Source organism: Rhamphochromis longiceps, linkage group LG3 (genome assembly GCF_057381845.1).
Source record: "Rhamphochromis longiceps isolate RC_006_pf linkage group LG3, R_longiceps_female_GT1.1, whole genome shotgun sequence".
NCBI classification, from domain to species: domain Eukaryota; kingdom Metazoa; phylum Chordata; class Actinopteri; order Cichliformes; family Cichlidae; genus Rhamphochromis; species Rhamphochromis longiceps.
In genome coordinates this window covers 67,098,197-67,116,878 of record NC_140559.1, presented here as the reverse complement: position 1 = coordinate 67,116,878, position 18,682 = coordinate 67,098,197, and the positions used below count along the sequence as shown (strand labels likewise).

At 43.8% G+C, this 18,682-nt stretch overlaps 2 protein-coding genes across 2 annotated transcripts in view; one reads left to right on the top strand and one right to left on the bottom strand.

Annotated features, from left to right (window-relative positions):
* Positions 1-525, top strand: part of LOC146676478 (uncharacterized) — an 81,950-nt gene extending 81,425 nt beyond the window's left edge. Inside the window, exon 3 of the mRNA XM_085400823.1 lies at positions 156-525. Within this exon, the coding sequence (XP_085256949.1) occupies positions 156-525 (370 nt within the window). The remainder of the gene's footprint in view (positions 1-155) is intronic.
* The window catches only part of LOC146676476 (protein NLRC3-like), a 455,324-nt gene that overhangs the window by 314,561 nt on the left and 122,081 nt on the right, over positions 1-18,682 (bottom strand). The window lies entirely within an intron of this gene.

Below are 18,682 nucleotides of genomic sequence, written 5' to 3'. Positions count from 1 at the left end.
CTTTCTCTTTATATACAGACCGGGAAAATGCAAAGAAGACCTCACCATAAGAAGGGGGTAGATTCAACTGAAGAACAGCTGGATCTGCGCACAAAAGTTCACACCAAACGATACCTCTGTGAGCAGTGTGGGAAAATGTTCAAAACACTATTAAGTTTGAAGGTCCATCAGCGTCTGCACACTGGACAAAAACCCTATTCTTGTGATCAGTGTGGCCAGAGCTTTGCCCAGTTAGTTCATCTTCAGGTGCATCAGTTTGGGCACAGTGGAAAAAAACCATTCCTCTGTGAAGAGTGTGGAAAGACCTTCACTCACCGAAGTCCTTTGAAAAGACACCAATACACCCACACAGGAGAAAAACCATTCCCCTGTGATGAGTGTGGAAAAAGGTTCTCTCACTTAGGGAACTTGAAAATGCACCAGCGTATTCACACAGGAGAAAAACCATTCCCCTGTAATAACTGTGGAAAACGCTTCGTCCAAGCAATTCATTTACAGAAACACAAGTGCATGCCACAGGTGTAGGAAGCATCCTGCCCTACATCGGCACTTCCACAAATGTTTATCAACCCATTAAAATAATTTGCAAGCATATTAACATGTTGTCATTCTAATTTCATTTTCAAATGAAAGCCAATGACAGGGAGATATTTTCTTTCTTTTCTAAGTGCATGTCTCATGTGTCTTAGTTATTGCTTCTTTTGATAGAGTTTTCAGATGCACTGATCAAAGCTTCACTCTCTGCAACTTGGCAGAATTGTGAGGATTTTGTTTGACTAGAGGATTTTGTGCTGCAATTCTGGATGAGGTGCTGACAAATTAATTATCAGACAACTAACTGAACCAAATGTTTACATTTTCCCCTTGCACTGTCTCTGCTCTGCTCCAAATGAAGATGCTCTAATTCTTTTTTTTTTTTCATTAAACCTGACTCGAGTCAACACTCACAGCCTGATAACTGGCTTTTCAAGCTCTGAAGTTTGGTGTTGCAGATCTCTCGGCACACCTCAGCCTGGGAGAAAAGATTTGCATTCCTCAGGTGAAACCATGCGTGTTTATTGTAGTAACACCTAATTTTCTGCTGAAGGATGGCCTCAAGAAGTGCAAAGGTCTTAAAACTGTACCAGTGGAATTAGTGTGTTACAGGTGCCAGATATCCTTACAGCTGTTTCTGTTCAGACGTTTACTGTAAGCCACGAACGTCCCAAACCACAAACATGGATGCCTAAATATGATTGAAGATTGTGCTCGTACATGAAAGCATACTCTCTGAATATTACAACATCAATCTCATAACTGCCATGGAAACAACACAGGGGCTATTATTCGTATGATTACCGAGCTGGAGCAGATCGGTGGATGCTTAGATGAATGGGCAAGTAGAAGGATGCATGGTGTATTATATGTCTAGTGGGTATGTGTTAACAGATGGGATTGCAAAGCTTAGATGAGTCCCTTGAATTGGTTTGTCATAATATCGATAGCTGAGGATAGGCACAGTGATGCTGTTTATTGATTGGTTTTGGCTAGATCAGGGGTCGGCAACCTTTCTATCTGTTAAGAAATATACTCTAAAACACTTCTTCAGTAAAGACTCAGAGAAGAGAAACACACAGAACTTCTTGCTAGCAAGGGCAGTCTCCAGAACAGACTCGCACTGAGAAACTGCCCCGGTCTTTATTTATATGCTTCAGTGGGCGTTTGTTCCATACATTGAAATGTGGAGCTGTACGTGTGTGTGGTGTGTGTAGTGTGTGTGGTGGGTCAGAGTGTGACCCCATAAATGACTTCCCTACACCTGCTGGTCTCGAAGTTCAGCAGTTCATCAAACCAAAAGGCACTTAGACTAAGACAGATATAGCTACGTTAATTCTACCGTAAAACAATAAGACAAGGTACGACCTCTCCCATACTCCTAGGATGTGGGTGTGAACACCCTGGAATGTTACAGACATTCTTTCAATATGCCACCAACTATATACTTCTAAACACAAATGATTACATGCAGTATTCTACCATATGCAAACTTATATCATTAAAAGATTATACTGACTACTAAGTACAATTTTCCTATTGACACTATCTAAAAGCCATCTAAAATTTTCTCAGAAGTCAATGTGCCATATGATGTATTAGCAATAAATTTAATAATGCTTTATATTAACAGTCACACACTATATAAAACAACTTTATAGAACTATATTTGTTCGTAGATGTTGGTGTTACATCCCTGAAAACAGGGGGGAAAGAATTACGAGAGTGATTATGACTTGCGTCTCTCATGCAGTAGTTTATTGCAGTGAGGAGAACGCGCGAAAGCCCTCTAGTGGAGAATAGAGACACTACTAATCGATCCCAGAAAAGGCTTACTAGCCAATCACTGATGTATAGATTGTAGTTCTCTTAAGTAACATGAAAGCAATTAATATAACATGAAAAATAATAAACTCTTAACCATTTTCTTACCATATTTACATTATTTTCGTCCTCATATCAACTGATATGAATTTGTATTAACTGAACAGCATATGCAGTAGTCCTTCAACCTGTCACACTTGCAGCTATCAGCGAATAGTTATCAGCTATTTTGAAACAAAAAAAATACACTTTTTATCCATAACAAGAAATCTATAACAGCAAATGAACTGCAAATGCTATTTATGGTCTCCTCACAATAATGATAAGAAAAATAAACTGGGCCAATATGGCATGTTGGTTAATACAGAGATACACATGTTAATGTGATCTCTGGTCTCCCACTCAGAGACACAGGTCTCCGAGTGTCCAGCATTCAGACGGCTGCCTAAGGACACTCTTCATGTGAGAGAAAATCTGCTCACACAGATATGTAGAGCCAAATACTGTCAATGAGGCCTCTGCAATGTTCTAAAGACAGTTAAGCTTGTCAGGTAGTGATGTCCAGCAGGTGAAAATGCAGCTCCATGAACACACACAGCTGTGGATTCCAGCTGCGTTCGTAGTTCTGCAAACTTCGACCCCCACAGAGTCGAGCTCTTTAGTTCAATCAGCTGCATTTGGATGTCCTCTGTGTCCAGCCAGTTAATGCGGGACAAATCCAGCTGCTCATTAAAGCTTTCTGATGAGAGCATGAGGGTGGGAATGGATGTTTGTGTCTGTGTGTGCCTGTATGTCTGTGTCTATATGTCAGGTTGGGTATCAGACGCCACCTCTCTGGGGACACCTCAGGCCCTCCAAGGTTTGGAGGCCTATCTCCACCCACCACCACTTCCCCTGCCGGTGGCGGACTCCCTCAGGTGTCGGTGTGTTGGTGGTTCTTTGTGTCTGGGGGTGGGCGTCCGGGTACACACCGGCTCAATCCTTGGCGGCCGCTTGTCGGGGCCTGGGGCCTGGGGCTCGCTCGGGCCCCTTTGGAGGTGGGGTGCCCCCGGCCTCTCGGCCTGGGGCTCGGTCACTCAGGCGCAGCTGGGGGCCGGCGGAGCTCACGGGCGCGTCACTGCAACTCCCCCTGACTTCTGCTCCGCGGCTGCTGGGCGAGCCCTCATCTGGGACTCTCCTCAGCTCTTACTGGAACAGTGGCGCGGCTGCCCCTCTGTTGGTCTTCCATGGTCTCTTGTGTTCTGGGGGCCTCTGGATATCTGGAGTTTTGATCTCCTCCATACCCGCTTCACACCCTGGAGGACGGGGCTGTGGCCCCCCCACACTCCCTAGCAGATCATTACATGGAGAAACCTTTGGAATGCAAGCATGCTGATCCACACAGGTATGCACACATGGGTATTCACAGACGCGGACTAAAGCTTTCTTGGCTGCTACCTCAAAGCACACTGTGCGCTGTCTATCTTGCGTGCTGCACAATATCGTTTATTATTTAGTAAATATTGATATCTATGGCTAGCTAGTTTATTGTGATGGTGCTTTGTTTTCTCTATTATTATGTTGCTCTTTGTTGTTTGCTGTCTCCTCTGTTTGTTTTTTTTGTTTGTTTGTTTTTTTCTCCATACAGGTGACCCAGGAGTTCTTTTTTTTTTTTTTTCTCTCTTCCCCCCCCTTCTCACCGTCTCTTCTCCCCTTTGGTTTTCTTTCTTTCTCTCCCCCTCTTTCTCTCATTCATTCCCCCTGTCCTATTTATTAAAAAAAAAAAAAAAAAAAAAAAAAGACAAAGGATGAACTGAAGCTCTGCCATCATGTAATGTCGCATACTGCTGTTTCTGATGTCATTTAAAAGAAAAAAAAAAAAAAAAAAAAAAAAAAAGCTTTCTGATGTGATTTGAGAAGAAAACATTGGTCCATACACCTGAAAGTCCCGAAAACACATTTTGAATTCTGTCTCGAGTCTACAGATGTATCCGTGTATTTCCGTGGTGCTGATGCTGCACTGAGCTGAAAGCTCCTGAAGCATTTGAAGTGTCGGAATGTGGAAATTTCAACATTGCTTGAAAAAACTGCCAGCTAGCAACGTCCCTCTTATTTTTAGCCAATTACAAGTTGAATCTGGTAGTTGGGCTTGTTAGCTAAGATACTGTCATTAAGAAGCGGCACAACTAATGTGTCTATGCGAGCTAATTTGCGATGTGCACCGCTGGCCCGGCCATTTATTTTTTAATGCACCTTCTCAGATTACTTCACTGCGTGTCGTGCCCAGGGCTGGACTGGGACAAAAAAAATCGGCCCTGGCATTTTGACTAGAGACCGGCCCACCAGGTATTAAAGCTATAAAGCCTTTGAATGAAAACAAACGCTGTTGTGACAGTGATGTACAGTCTTGTTGGTATATGTATGATATCTATACATTTTACATTAGATAAAAACTGCGATTTGATTATCTTAAGATAATTATTTATTAAAAGCTAGACATTTTAAATGAGAATAAGAAAAAAAAGTATTTCTTTGTGCCCCCCTTTCCCTGTTAATGCCCTACCTGGCCCCCTGGCAACACTTTGCTAGACCCGCCCCTGTACACATAGCCGTCAGCTACGTACAAAATGTATTACCCTGCTAAAAGAGTTCCCTCATCATCTTTTAAGACAGAGCTTCCCAAAGTGTGGGGACCGCCCCCTGGGGGGGGGGGGGGGGGGGGGCGCAGAGCCATGGCAGGGGGGGCGCGGTATGAAAAGGAAAAAACAAAAACAAAGAAACAATGCTTGTACACTGCTAGCACGGGGCGCCCACACAAACGCAAATCAGGAGATGAAGCATCGCTGAATATGTTTCCAAACCAACTTCATTCTAAGCCAAAGACTAGAAAGCATATCTTCCCTTTGGCTTCACCTGCACAAGTGCCAAGGTAGGTCTCCCCTGCTTAATTGGTTTTACCTTCGTCGTGAGCACGCGCTGGGCTCTCCAAATTATGGACAAACAGTATCCCACATTCTTGATTTTTAGTTCACAAACACTTCTTGTAATGACTAACTACTCCTGACATTTTGGAGATGTTAGCTCTTTATACAGTAAAGTTACAGTGGGATAGTCAGATTAACAGTATTTTGTCATTCTGTCTGCCATTCTATCTGCCATTCTGCAATTCATCTCATGTAAACAATAACGTACCGCACAGCGTGACGTGAAAAAAGGCACATACCTTTGACGTTGAGTGACGAACTCTGTATTCCTCGTCCACACGTAAACGCAAAAAAGGAGTTTAAAAAAAAATCTCCGTTTTAGGTGATTCCAAATGCCATTTAGGTGTGGAGGAAACAGCTGCATTTTCAAAAATACCTGTATAGGTGTTGTTTGTCGTTCAATAATGACTCAGGGTTCGTGAATATCATCGAGCATCATTTACTTCGAAACAAAGCAACCATTACACGTTAGTCATTCCATTCCCGGGGGCGGGTTCCCTCCTCTTGCTTCCCGTCTCACTGCGTGCATGCGCAGCATACTAATACGGAACAGGTATATTAAAGCAGCATTAATGAACAACATTGGTCAGATGTTCTACATCCCCTCTCTTTTGGATGTGCTGTGGGGAGTCAGTGGTAGGTGGTTGGGCTGCGGTGTAATCATCACGGGAATCTCCGTGTGGTGGTGGCGGTTCAGAGACTGGGAGGATATGTCTGCGGTTTCGCCTGTACTCTCCAGCTCCTGACTGGACGATGTACGATCTGGGCTCTTCGCGGGCTTCCTTGATGGTTCCTAAGGAGTCATGTCCTTGACGCGTTTGCATCCGCACAACCTCACCTGGCATGAGGGGGCGGAGGGGTCTGCTGGACTTGTCATAGTATCTCTTTTGTGCCTGGCGCTTGTGAAGTAGGTTTGTTTTAACTGTTCTGTTGCTTTTGGGGCTGGGAACGAGCAGACGTCTACACACGGGTAGGGTCGTGCGCGTCTGTCTTGACATCAGCCTTTCAGCTGGGGAACCTAATGTGTTGTCTCGTGGCACGTTGCGGAGATTGAGTAGGTTAAGGAAGACATCCGTTCCATCTCTCTTTGATCTTTCCATCAACTGCTTTGCACTGCGAACCGCACGTTCAGCCAATCCATTGGCCTGCGGGTATTCTGGGCTACTTGTCACATGAACAAAGTCCCATGCTGAAGCAAAGTCTGCAAAGCGTTGGCTGGTGAACTGAGTGCCGTTTTCTGATATTACTTTGTGCGGGCTGCCATGGACAGAAAAGTGTCTTTTGAGCTTTGTGATGACAGTGTTGGCGGTTAGGTCTGGAAGCAGGTCTACTTCGAACCAACCTGAGTAAGAGTCGACTACAACCAGGTGATGTTGTCCGTTCCACTCGAAGATGTCGGTGGCGACGGTTGACCAGGGTAGGTCCGGCACTGGATGTAGCTTTAACGGCTCTTTCTGTTGATGTGGCCTTGTGCTGTTGCACACTGGACACGCAGCTGTTTCTTGCTCAATATCTGCTGTCATTGTGGGCCAAAACACAATGCCACGGGCCCTGCGTTTAGTAGCTTCCATGCCTGGGTGCCCTCTGTGGAGGATGACGATATAATCTTTTTGCAAAGATTTAGGAATCACTGTTTTCAGCCCTTTCATGACAATGCCATCTTCTAGAGTGAGTTCGTCTCGATATGGGTGGTATTGACGAAGTTCTGTGGGCAGCTGAGTTTGTCTGCAAGGCCATCCTCTCATTATGACAGTGCTCAGTTTCTGTAGCTCTGGATCTGAGGCAGTATGTTCCTTTAGCTGCATCAGCCTGTAAGAAGAGATTTGCTGGATCGACATGATCTCGTAGTCAGCTGTTTCATCACTGTTCTGATCCGTCGAGGTTGTGGGAGCACGGGATAAAGTGTCGGCGAGGTACATCTGCGAGCCTTTTTTGTACACTATCTGAAAGTTGTACTTTTGCAGCCTAAGCATCATGCGTTGCAGTCTGGCTGGAGCTGAATGTATTGGCTTGTTCAAGATAGTGACTAATGGCTGATGATCGGTTTCAATTTGGATTTGTTTCCCATAGATGTAATCATTAAACTTGGAACAACCAAATACGACTGCAAGAAGCTCCTTCTCAATCTGCGCATAGCGCGTTTCTGTCTGTGTCAGAGTACGAGATGAGTAGGCAATCGGGGCGCCCCGAGTCCATGCTGCGATGCGTCACACGTTAGCGTGACGGGTTTCTTTACGTCGTAGTATCTGAGGGTAGGAGGACTGATCAGGCTTCGTTTTAAAGCATGGAATGCATCTTGATGCTGCTTGAGCCAACACCACTGTACGTCTTTGCACGTTAGCTCCCGAAGTGGGGCTGAAAGCTCGCTGAAATTAGGAATGAACTTTCCTAGGTAATTAATCATCCCTAAGAAGCGTTGGAGAGCTGTGACGTTTTCAGGTGTGGGCATCTCTTCAATTGCTTTGGTCTTTGCTGGGTCAGGCTTCAAGCCCTCGCTTGTGAAGACGTGACCAACGTAGCAGGCTTCTTTGAGACTGAATTTGCACTTCAGGGGGTTAAGTCTCAGCTTGACTTCCCTTGCACGGTCGAGTACTTTTCTGAGATTGTGTTCATGCTCTTTCATATCTCTTCCACCGATGAGTATGTCATCGACAATGATAGCACAGGGGTATCCAGCAAAGATCTGCTCCATTGCACGCTGGAACACCTCACTGGCTGAGTTTATTCCATATGGCATTCTTAGAAAGCGGAATCTGCCAAACGGTGAGCTGAAAGTTGTGAGCATGGATGATTGGTGGTCAAGTGTTATCTGCCAAAAGGAGCATTTCCACTTCCTTAGTCACATGGTGGACTTCTTTGTTTAGTGTGATTAATTGTAAGTGAAGTGAGTCTGGTAAGCCAAGTAGGGGTTGTACGTCTCGTTTCACTATGAAGAACTGCAGAGGGTAGTCCTTGCCTGCAGAGTGGCATGAGAGTGTTGCTGTGCCAGCTGTTTGAATTTCCTCTCCCCCATATGCCACCAGTTTAGTGTTTCGTGATGGCATGAGTTTTTCATCATGTCTCAGTTGTTCAAAAAGGTTAGCTGGCATGACATTACATTTGGCGCCAGTGTCCACTTTGAGCTCTAAGGGTTTTCCATTAATATGCACCGTGGTGAAAATGTCATTCTTGTATGGAAAGCAGGGATTTATAGTGTCTATGTCAATTCCATTCACATAGAACATTTCTTCATCGCTGCCGTGCGCCTGCATTTCAATGTGATTTACGGGTCTCTTTTTGAATTGCCGTGTTTGTGATGACTTGCAGCATTTCTGGAAATGATTCCATTTTTGGCACTTATGGCATTGCTGGCCATATGCTGGGCATTTGTCCCTTTTTGCGTCGTGGCAAGGGGGGGCGCAGTTGTTACAGTTTGTGATTGCGTGAGCGAGCCTATGTTCTGGATGCGTTGCACGCCGTTCATTGCCTGTCTTTGTCTTGACTTTGTGTGGATTCTTTTTCTTTATTGTGTGATGCAAAGTGTCGACCTTTGCCGCCATTTGCTTTGGAGCCGCTAGAGCTTTCGTATGTCGATCTGTCTGCTCGAATATCTGGCACATTTCAATTGCTTTACTCAAAGTTAAGTCGCTGTCGCACAGCAATTGCTTTCTCATGCTGTCGCTGTTTATGCCACAAACGAGTCTCTCTGATGAGCTCGTCTTTAAGCTGGCCAAATTTACAACTGCCTGCCTTATTTTTTAAGTCACTCACATAAGACTCAATTGTTTCATCTGGCCGTTGGTTTCTGGTGTTAAACTTGTGCCTTTCCATTGTTATGTTTGTTTGGGGATTACAGAGTTCACGAAATTTGCGCTTTAGGCATTCCGGGTCTTCTCTCGATTCTGCTTTGGTCACCAGTCGTCTGTGTTCTCCTTCCCCCGCGTGCACAGCGGGTGCATAAACGAATGCGCGCTCCCGCTCGATGGCTTCAGAGCCGGCTAGGTTTAGCAGGATGAACGCTCTGGTCCGAGGATCCTTATCAGAATGAGCAGCGGCTATAAATATGTCGTATTCCTGCTCGAATATACGCCACTTCTCGGCGATGTTTCCACAAAACACCAATGGGTCTGGTCTACGGAATCCGTCCGACATGGTCGTTGACGTTTAATAGCCTCTTGCTACGATAGCCTAGCAACGCTAGCTGGTTACTTGCTTGCTTCGTCCGTAAAGTGCTGGGAAAACTTTAGTCTTACCACTCCGTCGGCAGTGCTGGAGTAGATGACCGAACCACAACTTCTGACACCATGTTTGTCGTTCAATAATGACTCAGGGTTCGTGAATATCATCGAGCATCATTTACTTCGAAACAAAGCAACCATTACACGTTAGTCATTCCATTCCCGGGGGCGGGTTCCCTCCTCTTGCTTCCCGTCTCACTGCGTGCATGCGCAGCATACTAATACGGAACAGGTATATTAAAGCAGCATTAATGAAAAACATTGGTCAGATGTTCTACAGGTGTGGACCTAGCGTAAAAGTGTTGGTAGTTTATTTTCTTACTACCTGTAATTTATTGCAGATTACTTGTATTTGCTTAATTGTTTACTAAATGTTTGCGGTGTGAAATAAACCGCGATGGAGCAAAATATGGGTGTGTGTGGTTGGAGGATGTGTTCGTGCGTGCGTGAGCGCGCAAGGGGGGGCGCGAACATTTTTCTTGTAAAACAAATGGGGGCCCAGCAAAAAAAGTTTGGGAACCACTGGTTTATTTGATGTAAAACTTCAGTGCATGGTCGCAGGGATCAGCTGACACAAATTCCTGTTAAGGCTGGTTAGTTATTTAATGGTTTCGGCTTAGTTTATTTTATCCAAAACTTAAGTGCACGGTCGCAGGGATCAGCTGACACAGATCTCCGGCACAGGCTGGTTAGTTATTTAATGATTTCGGCTTAGTTTATTTTATCTAAATCTTCAGTGCACTGAAGTTGCAGTTGCAGTTGAAGTTTTAGATCAAATAAACTAAGCTGAAACCATTAAATAACTAACCAGCCTGTGCCTGCGATCTGTGTCAGCTGATACCTGCGACCGTGCACTGAAGTTTTAGATAAACTAAGCTGAAACCATTAAATAACTAACCAACCTGTGCCAGCGATCTGTGTCAGCTGATCCCTGCGACCGTGCGCTGAAGTTTTAGATGAACTAAGCTGAAACCATTAAATAACTAACCAGCCTGTGCCAGCGATCTGTGTCAGCTGATCCATGCGACAGTGCACAAAAGTTTTAGACAAAATAAACTAAGCTGAAACTATTAAATAACTAACCAGTCTGTGCCAGGGATCTGTGTCAGCCGATCCCTGCGACCGTGAACTGAAGTTTTAGATGAAATAAACTTAGCTGAAACCACTAAATAACTAACCAGCCTGTGCAAGCGATCTGTGTCAGCTGATCCCTGTGACCGTGCACAGAAGTTTTAGATAAACTAAGCTGAAACCATTAAATAACTAACCAGCCTGTGCCAGGGATCTGTGTCAGCTGATCCCTGCAACCGTGCACTGAAGTTTTAGATAAACTAAGCTGAAACCATTAAATAACTAACCAGCCTGTGCCAGAGATCTGTGTCAGCCGATCCCTGTGACCGTGAACTGAAGTTTTAGATCAAATAAACTAAGCTGAAACCAGTAAATAACTAACCAGTCTGTGCCAGGGATCTGTGTCAGCTGATCCCTGCAACCGTGCACTGAAGTCTTAGATCAAATAAACTAAGCTGAAACCAGTAAATAACTAACCAGCCTGTGCCAGCGATCTGTGTCAGCTGATCCCTGCGACCGTGCACAAAATTTTTAGACAAAATAAACTAAGCTGAAACCATTAAATAACTAAATAGCCTGTACAAGCAATCTGTGTCAGCCGATCCCTGTGACCGTGAACTGAAGTTTTACAGAAAATAAACTAAGCTGAAACCATTAAATAACTAACCAGCCTGTGCCAGCGATCTGTGTCAGCTGATCCCTGCGAACGTGGACTGAAGTTTTAGATCAAATAAACTAAGCTGAAACCATTAAATAACTAACCAGCCTGTGCCAGGGTTCTGTTTCAGCTGATCTTTGCGAACGTGCACTGAAGTCTTAGATCAAAATAAACTAAGCTGAAACCACGAAATAACTAACCAGCCTGTGTCAGCGATCTGTGTCAGCTGATCCCTGCAACCGTGCACTGAAGTTTTAGATAAAATAAACTAAGCTGAAACCATTAAATAACTAACCAGCCTGTGCCAGCGATCTGTGTCAGCTGATCCCTGCGAACGTGGACTGAAGTTTTAGATCAAATAAACAAAGCTGAAACCATTAAATAACTAACCAGCCTGTGCCAGCGATAGGTGTCAGCTAATCCCTGCAACCGTGCACTGAAGTTTTACAGAAAATAAACTAAGTTAAAACCATTAAATAACTAACCAGCCTGTACCAGCGATCTGTGTCAGCTGATCCCTGCGACCGTGCACTGAAGTTTTAGAGAAAATAAACTAAGCTGAAACCATTAAATAACTAACCAGCCTGTGCCAGCGATCTGTGTCAGCTGATCCCTGCAACCGTGCACTGAAGTTTTAGATCAAATAAACTAAGCTGAAACCATTAAATAACTAACCAGCCTGTGCCAGCGATCTGTGTCAGCTGATCCCTGCAACCGTGCACTGAAGTTTTAGATAAATTAAACTAAGCTGAAACCATTAAATAACTAACCAGCGATCTGTGTCAGCGGATCCCTGCGACCGTGCACTGAAGTTTTAGATAAACTAAGTTGAAACCATTAAATAACTAACCAGCCTGTGCCAGCGATCTGTGTCAGCTGATCCCTGCAACCGTGCACTGAAGTTTTAGATCAAATAAACTAAGCTGAAACCATTAAATAACTAACCAGCCTGTGCCAGCGATCTGTGTCAGCTGATCCCTGCAACCGTGCACTGAAGTTTTAGATAAATTAAACTAAGCTGAAACCATTAAATAACTAACCAGCGATCTGTGTCAGCGGATCCCTGCGACCGTGCACTGAAGTTTTAGATAAACTAAGTTGAAACCATTAAATAACTAACCAGCCTGTGCCAGCGATCTGTGTCAGCTGATCCCTGCAACCGTGCACTGAAGATTTAGATAAATTAAACTAAGCTGAAACCATTAAATAACTAACCAGCCTGTGCCAGCGATCTGTGTCAGCTGATCCCTGCAACCGTGCACTGAAGTTTTAGATAAATTAAACTAAGTTGAAACTATTAAATAACTAACCAGCGATCTGTGTCAGCGGATCCCTGCGACCGTGCACTGAAGTTTTAGATAAACTAAGTTGAAACCATTAAATAACTAACCAGCCTGTGCCAGCGATCTGTGTCAGCTGATCCCTGCAACCGTGCACTGAAGTTTTAGAGAAAATAAACTAAGTTAAAACCATTAAATAACTAACCAGCCTGTGCCAGGGATCTGTGTCAGCTGATCCCTGCAACCGTGCACTGAAGTTTTAGAGAAAATAAACTAAGTTAAAACCATTAAATAACTAACCAGCCTGTGCCAGCGATCTGTGTCAGCTGATCCCTGCAACCGTGCACTGAAGTTTTAGAGAAAATTAACTAAGTTGAAACCATTAAATAACTAACCAGCCTGTACCAGCGATCTGTGTCAGCTGATCCCTGCGACCGTGCACTGAAGTTTTAGATAAACTAAGCTGAAACTATTAAATAACTAACCAGCCTGTGCCAGCGATCTGTGTCAGCTGATCCCTGCAACCGTGCACTGAAGTTTTAGATAAACTAAGCTGAAACCATTAAATAACTAACCAGCCTGTGCCAGCGATCTGTGTCAGCTGATCCCTGCAACCGTGCACTGAAGTCTTAGATCAAATAAACTAAGCTGAAACCATTAAATAACTAACCAACCTGTGCCAGCGATCTGTGTCAGCTGATCCCTGCAACCGTGCACTGAAGTTTTAGATCAAATAAACTAAGCTGAAACCATTAAATAACTAACCAGCCTGTGCCAGCGATCTGTGTCAGCTGATCCCTGCAACCGTGCACTGAAGTTTTAGATAAAATAAACTAAGCTGAAACCATTAAATAACTAACCAGCCTGTGCCAGCGATCTGTGTCAGCTGATCCCTGCAACCGTGCACTGAAGTTTTAGATAAAATTAACTAAGTTGAAACCATTAAATAACTAACCAGCGTGTGTCAGGAATCTGTGTTAGCTGATCTCTGCGACCGTGCACTGAAGTTTTAGATTAAATAAACCGAACTTAAACCATTAAATAACTAACCAGCCTGTGCCAGCGATCTGTGTCAGCTGATCCCTGCAACCGTGCACTGAAGTTTTAGATCAAATAAACTAAGCTGAAACCATTAAATAACTAACCAGCGTGTGTCAGGAATCTGTGTTAGCTGATCCCTGCGACCGTGCACTGAAGTTTTAGATAAACTAAGCTGAAACCATTAAATAACTAACCAGCCTGTGCCAGCGATCTTTGTCAGCTGATCCCTGCGAACGTGGACTGAAGTTTTAGATCAAATAAACTAAGCTGAAACCATTAAATAACTAACCAGCGTGTGTCAGGAATCTGTGTTAGCTGATCCCTGCGACCGTGCACTGAAGTTTTAGATAAACTAAGTTGAAACCATTAAATAACTAACCAGCCTGTGCCAGGGATCTGTGTCAGCTGATCCCTGCAACCGTGCACTGAAGTTTTAGATAAACTAAGCTGAAACCATTAAATAACTAACCAGCCTGTGCCAGCAATCTGTTTCAGCTGATCTTTGCGAACGTGCACTGAAGTCTTAGATCAAATAAACTAAGCTGAAACCATTAAATAACTAACCAGCCTGTGCCAGCGATCTGTGTCAGCGGATCCCTGCAAACGTGCACTGAAGTTTTAGATAAACTTGGCTGAAACCATTAAATAACTAACCAGCCTGTACCAGCGATCTGTTTCAGCTGATCCCTGCAATCGTGCACTGAAGTTTTAGATCAAATAAACTAAGTTAAAACCATTAAATAACTAACCAGCCTGTGCCAGCGATCTGTGTCAGCTGATCCCTGCAACCGTGCACTTACGTCTTAGATCAAATAAACTAAGCTGAAACCATTAAATAACTAACCAGCCTGTGCCAGCGATCTGTGTCAGCTGATCCCTGCAACCGTGCACTGAAGTTTTAGATCAAATAAACTAAGCTGAAACCATTAAATAACCAACCAGCCTGTGCCAGAGATCTGTGTCAGCTGATCCCTGCGAACGTGGACTGAAGTTTTAGATCAAATAAACAAAGCTGAAACCATTAAATAACTAACCAGCGATCTGTGTCAGCTGATCACTGCGACCGTGCACTGAAGTTTTAGATCAAATAAACTAAGTTGAAACCATTAAATAACTAACCAGCCTGTGCCAGCGATCTGTGTCAGCTGATCCCTGCAACCGTGCACTGAAGTCTTAGATCAAATAAACTAAGCTGAAACCATTAAATAACTAACCAGCGATCTGTGTCAGCTGATCCCTGCGACAGTGCACTGAAGTTTTAGATAAACTAAGCTGAAACCATTAAATAACTAACCAGCCTGTGCCAGCGATCTTTGTCAGCTGATCCCTGCAACCGTGCACTGAAGTCTTAGATCAAATAAACTAAGCTGAAACCATTAAATAACTAACCAGCGATCTGTGTCAGCTGATCCCTGCGACAGTGCACTGAAGTTTTAGATAAACTAAGCTGAAACCATTAAATAACTAACCAGCCTGTTCCAGCGATCTGTTTCATCTGATCCCTGCAACCGTGCACTGAAGTTTTAGATAAAATAAACCAAACCGAAACCATTAAATAACTAACCAGCCTGTGCCAGCGATCTCTGTCAGCTGATTCCTGCAACCGTGCACTAAAGTTTGAGATAAACTAAGTTGAAACCATTAAATAACTAACCAGCCTGTGCCAGCGATCTGTGTCAGCTGATCCCTGCGAACGTGGACTGAAGTTTTAGATCAAATAAACTAAGTTGAAACCATTAAATAACTAACCAGCCTGTGCCAACGATTTGTGTCAGCTGATCCCTGCAACCGTGCACTGAAGTTTTAGATAAACTAAGCTGAAACCATTAAATAACTAACCAGCCTGTGCCAGCGATCTGTGTCAGCTGATCCCTGCGAACGTGGACTGAAGTTTTAGATCAAATAAACTAAGTTGAAACCATTAAATAACTAACCAGCCTGTGCCAGCGATCTGTGTCAGCTGATCCCTGCAACCGTTTTAGATAAACTAAGCTGAAACCATTAAATAACTAACCAGCCTGTACCAGCGATCTGTTTCAGCTGATCCCTGCAACCGTGCACTGAAGTTTTAGATAAACTTGGCTGAAACCATTAAATAACTAACCAGCCTGTACCAGCGATCTGTGTCAGCTGATCCCTGCAACCGTGCACTGAAGTTTTAGATCAAATAAACTAAGCTGAAACCACTAAATAACCAACCAGCCTGTGCCAGCGATCTGTGCCAGCTGATCCCTGCGAACGTGGACTGAAGTTTTAGATCAAATAAACTAAGCTGAAACCACTAAATAACTAACCAGCCTGTGCCAGCGATCTGTGCCAGCTGATCCCTGCAACCGTGCACTGAAGTTTTAGATAAACTTGGCTGAAACCATTAAATAACTAACCAGCCTGTGCCAGCGATCTGTGTCAGCTGATCCCTGCAACCGTGCACTGAAGTTTTAGATAAACTAAGCTGAAACCATTAAATAACTAACCAGCCTGTGCCAGCGATCTGTGTCAGCGGATCCCTGCGACCATGCACTGAAGTTTTAGAGAAAATAAACTAAGTTGAAACCATTAAATAACTAACCAGCCTGTGCCAGGGATCTGTGTCAGCTGATCCCTGCAACTGTGCACTGAAGTTTTAGATAAACTAAGCTGAAACCATTAAATAACTAACCAGCCTGTGCCAGCAATCTGTTTCAGCTGATCTTTGCGAACGTGCGCTGAAGTCTTAGATCAAATAAACTAAGCTGAAACCACGAAATAACTAACCAGCCTGTGCCAGGGATCTGTGTCAGCTGATCCCTGCAACCGTGCACTGAAGTCTTAGATCAAATAAACTAAGCTGAAACCATTAAATAACTAACCAGCCTGTGCCAGCGATCTGTGTCAGCTGATCCCTGCGAACGTGGACTGAAGTTTTAGATCAAATAAACAAAGCTGAAACCATTAAATAACTAACCAGCCTGTGCCAGCGATCTGTGTCAGCGGATCCCTGCGACCGTGCACTGAAGTTTAAGATAAAATAAACTAAGTTAAAACCATTAAATAACTAACCAGCCTGTGCAAGGGATCTGTGCCAGCGATCTGTTTCAGCTGATCCCTGCGAACGTGGACTGAAGTTTTAGATCAAATAAACTAAGCTGAAACCATTAAATAACTAACCAGCCTGTGCCAGCGATCTGTGTCAGCGGATCCCTGCAAACGTGCACTGAAGTTTTAGATAAACTTGGCTGAAACCATTAAATAACTAACCAGCCTGTACCAGCGATCTGTTTCAGCTGATCCCTGCGACCGTGCACTGAAGTTTAAGATAAAATAAACTAAGTTAAAACCATTAAATAACTAACCAGCCTGTGCAAGGGATCTGTGCCAGCGATCTGTTTCAGCTGATCCCTGCAACCGTGCACTGAAGTTTTAGATAAAATAAACCAAACCGAAACCATTAAATAACTAACCAGCCTGTACCAGCGATCTGTGTCAGCTGATTCCTGCAACCGTGCACTGAAGTTTTAGATAAACTAAGTTGAAACCATTAAATAACTAACCAGCCTGTGCCAGCGATCTGTTTCATCTGATCCCTGCAACCGTGCACTGAAGTTTTAGATAAAATAAACCAAACCGAAACCATTAAATAACTAACCAGCCTGTGCCAGCGATCTGTGTCAGCTGATCCCTGCAACCGTGCACTGAAGTTTTAGATCAAATAAACTAAGCTGAAACCATTAAATAACCAACCAGCCTGTGCCAGCGATCTGTGTCAGCTGATCCCTGCAACCGTGCACTGAAGTTTAAGATAAAATAAACTAAGTTGAAACCATTAAATAACTAACCAGCCTGTGCCAGGGATCTGTGTCAGCTGATCCCTGCGACCGTGCACTGAAGTTTTAGATAAACTAAGCTGAAACCATTAAATAACTAACCAGCCTGTGCCAGCGATCTGTGTCAGCTGATCCCTGCAACCGTGCACTGAAGTTTTAGATAAACTAAGCTGAAACCATTAAATAACCAACCAGGCTATGCCAGCGATCTGTGTCAGCTGATCCCTGCGACCGTGTACTGAAGTTTAAGATAAAATAAACTAAGCTGAAACCATTAAATAACCAACCAGGCTGTGCCAGAGATCTGTGTCAGCTGATCCCTGCGAACGTGGACTGAAGTTTTAGATCAAATAAACTAAGTTGAAACCATTAAATAACTAACCAGCGATCTGTGTCAGCTGATCTTTGCGACCATGCACTGAAGTCTTAGATCAAATAAACTAACCTGAAACCATTAAATAACCAACCAGCCTGTACCAGCGATCTGTTTCAGCTGATCCCTGCAATCGTGCACTGAAGTTTTAGATCAAATAAACTAAGCTGAAACCATTAAATAACTAACCAGCCTGTACCAGCGATCTGTTTCAGCTGATCCCTGCAATCGTGCACTGAAGTTTTAGATCAAATAAACTAAGCTGAAACCATTAAATAACTAACCAGCCTGTGCCAGCGATCTGTGTCAGCTGATCCCTGCGACCGTGTACTGAAGTTTAAGATCAACTAAGCTGAAACCATTAAATAACTAACCAGCCTGTGCCAGCGATCTGTGTCAGCTGATCCCTGCGAACGTGGACTGAAGTTTTAGATCAAATAAACTAAGTTGAAACCATTAAATAACTAACCAGCGATCTGTGTCAGCTGATCACTGCGACCGTGCACTGAAGTTTTAGATAAAATAAACTAAGTTGAAACCATTAAATAACTAACCAGCCTGTGCCAGCGATCTGTTTCAGCTGATCCGTGCAACCGTGCACTGAAGTTTTAGATAAACTAAGCTGAAACCATTAAATAACTAACCAGCCTGTACCAGCGATCTGTTTCAGCTGATCCCTGCAATCGTGCACTGAAGTTTTAGATCAACTAAGCTGAAACCATTAAATAACTAACCAGCCTGTGCAAGGGATCTGTGCCAGCGATCTGTTTCAGCTGATCTTTGCGAACGTGCACTGAAGTCTTAGATCAAATAAACTAACCTGAAACCATTTAAGTAACTAACCAGCCTGTGACAGCGATCTGTGTCAGCTGATCCCTGCAACCGTGCACTGAAGTTTTAGATTAAATAAACCAAACC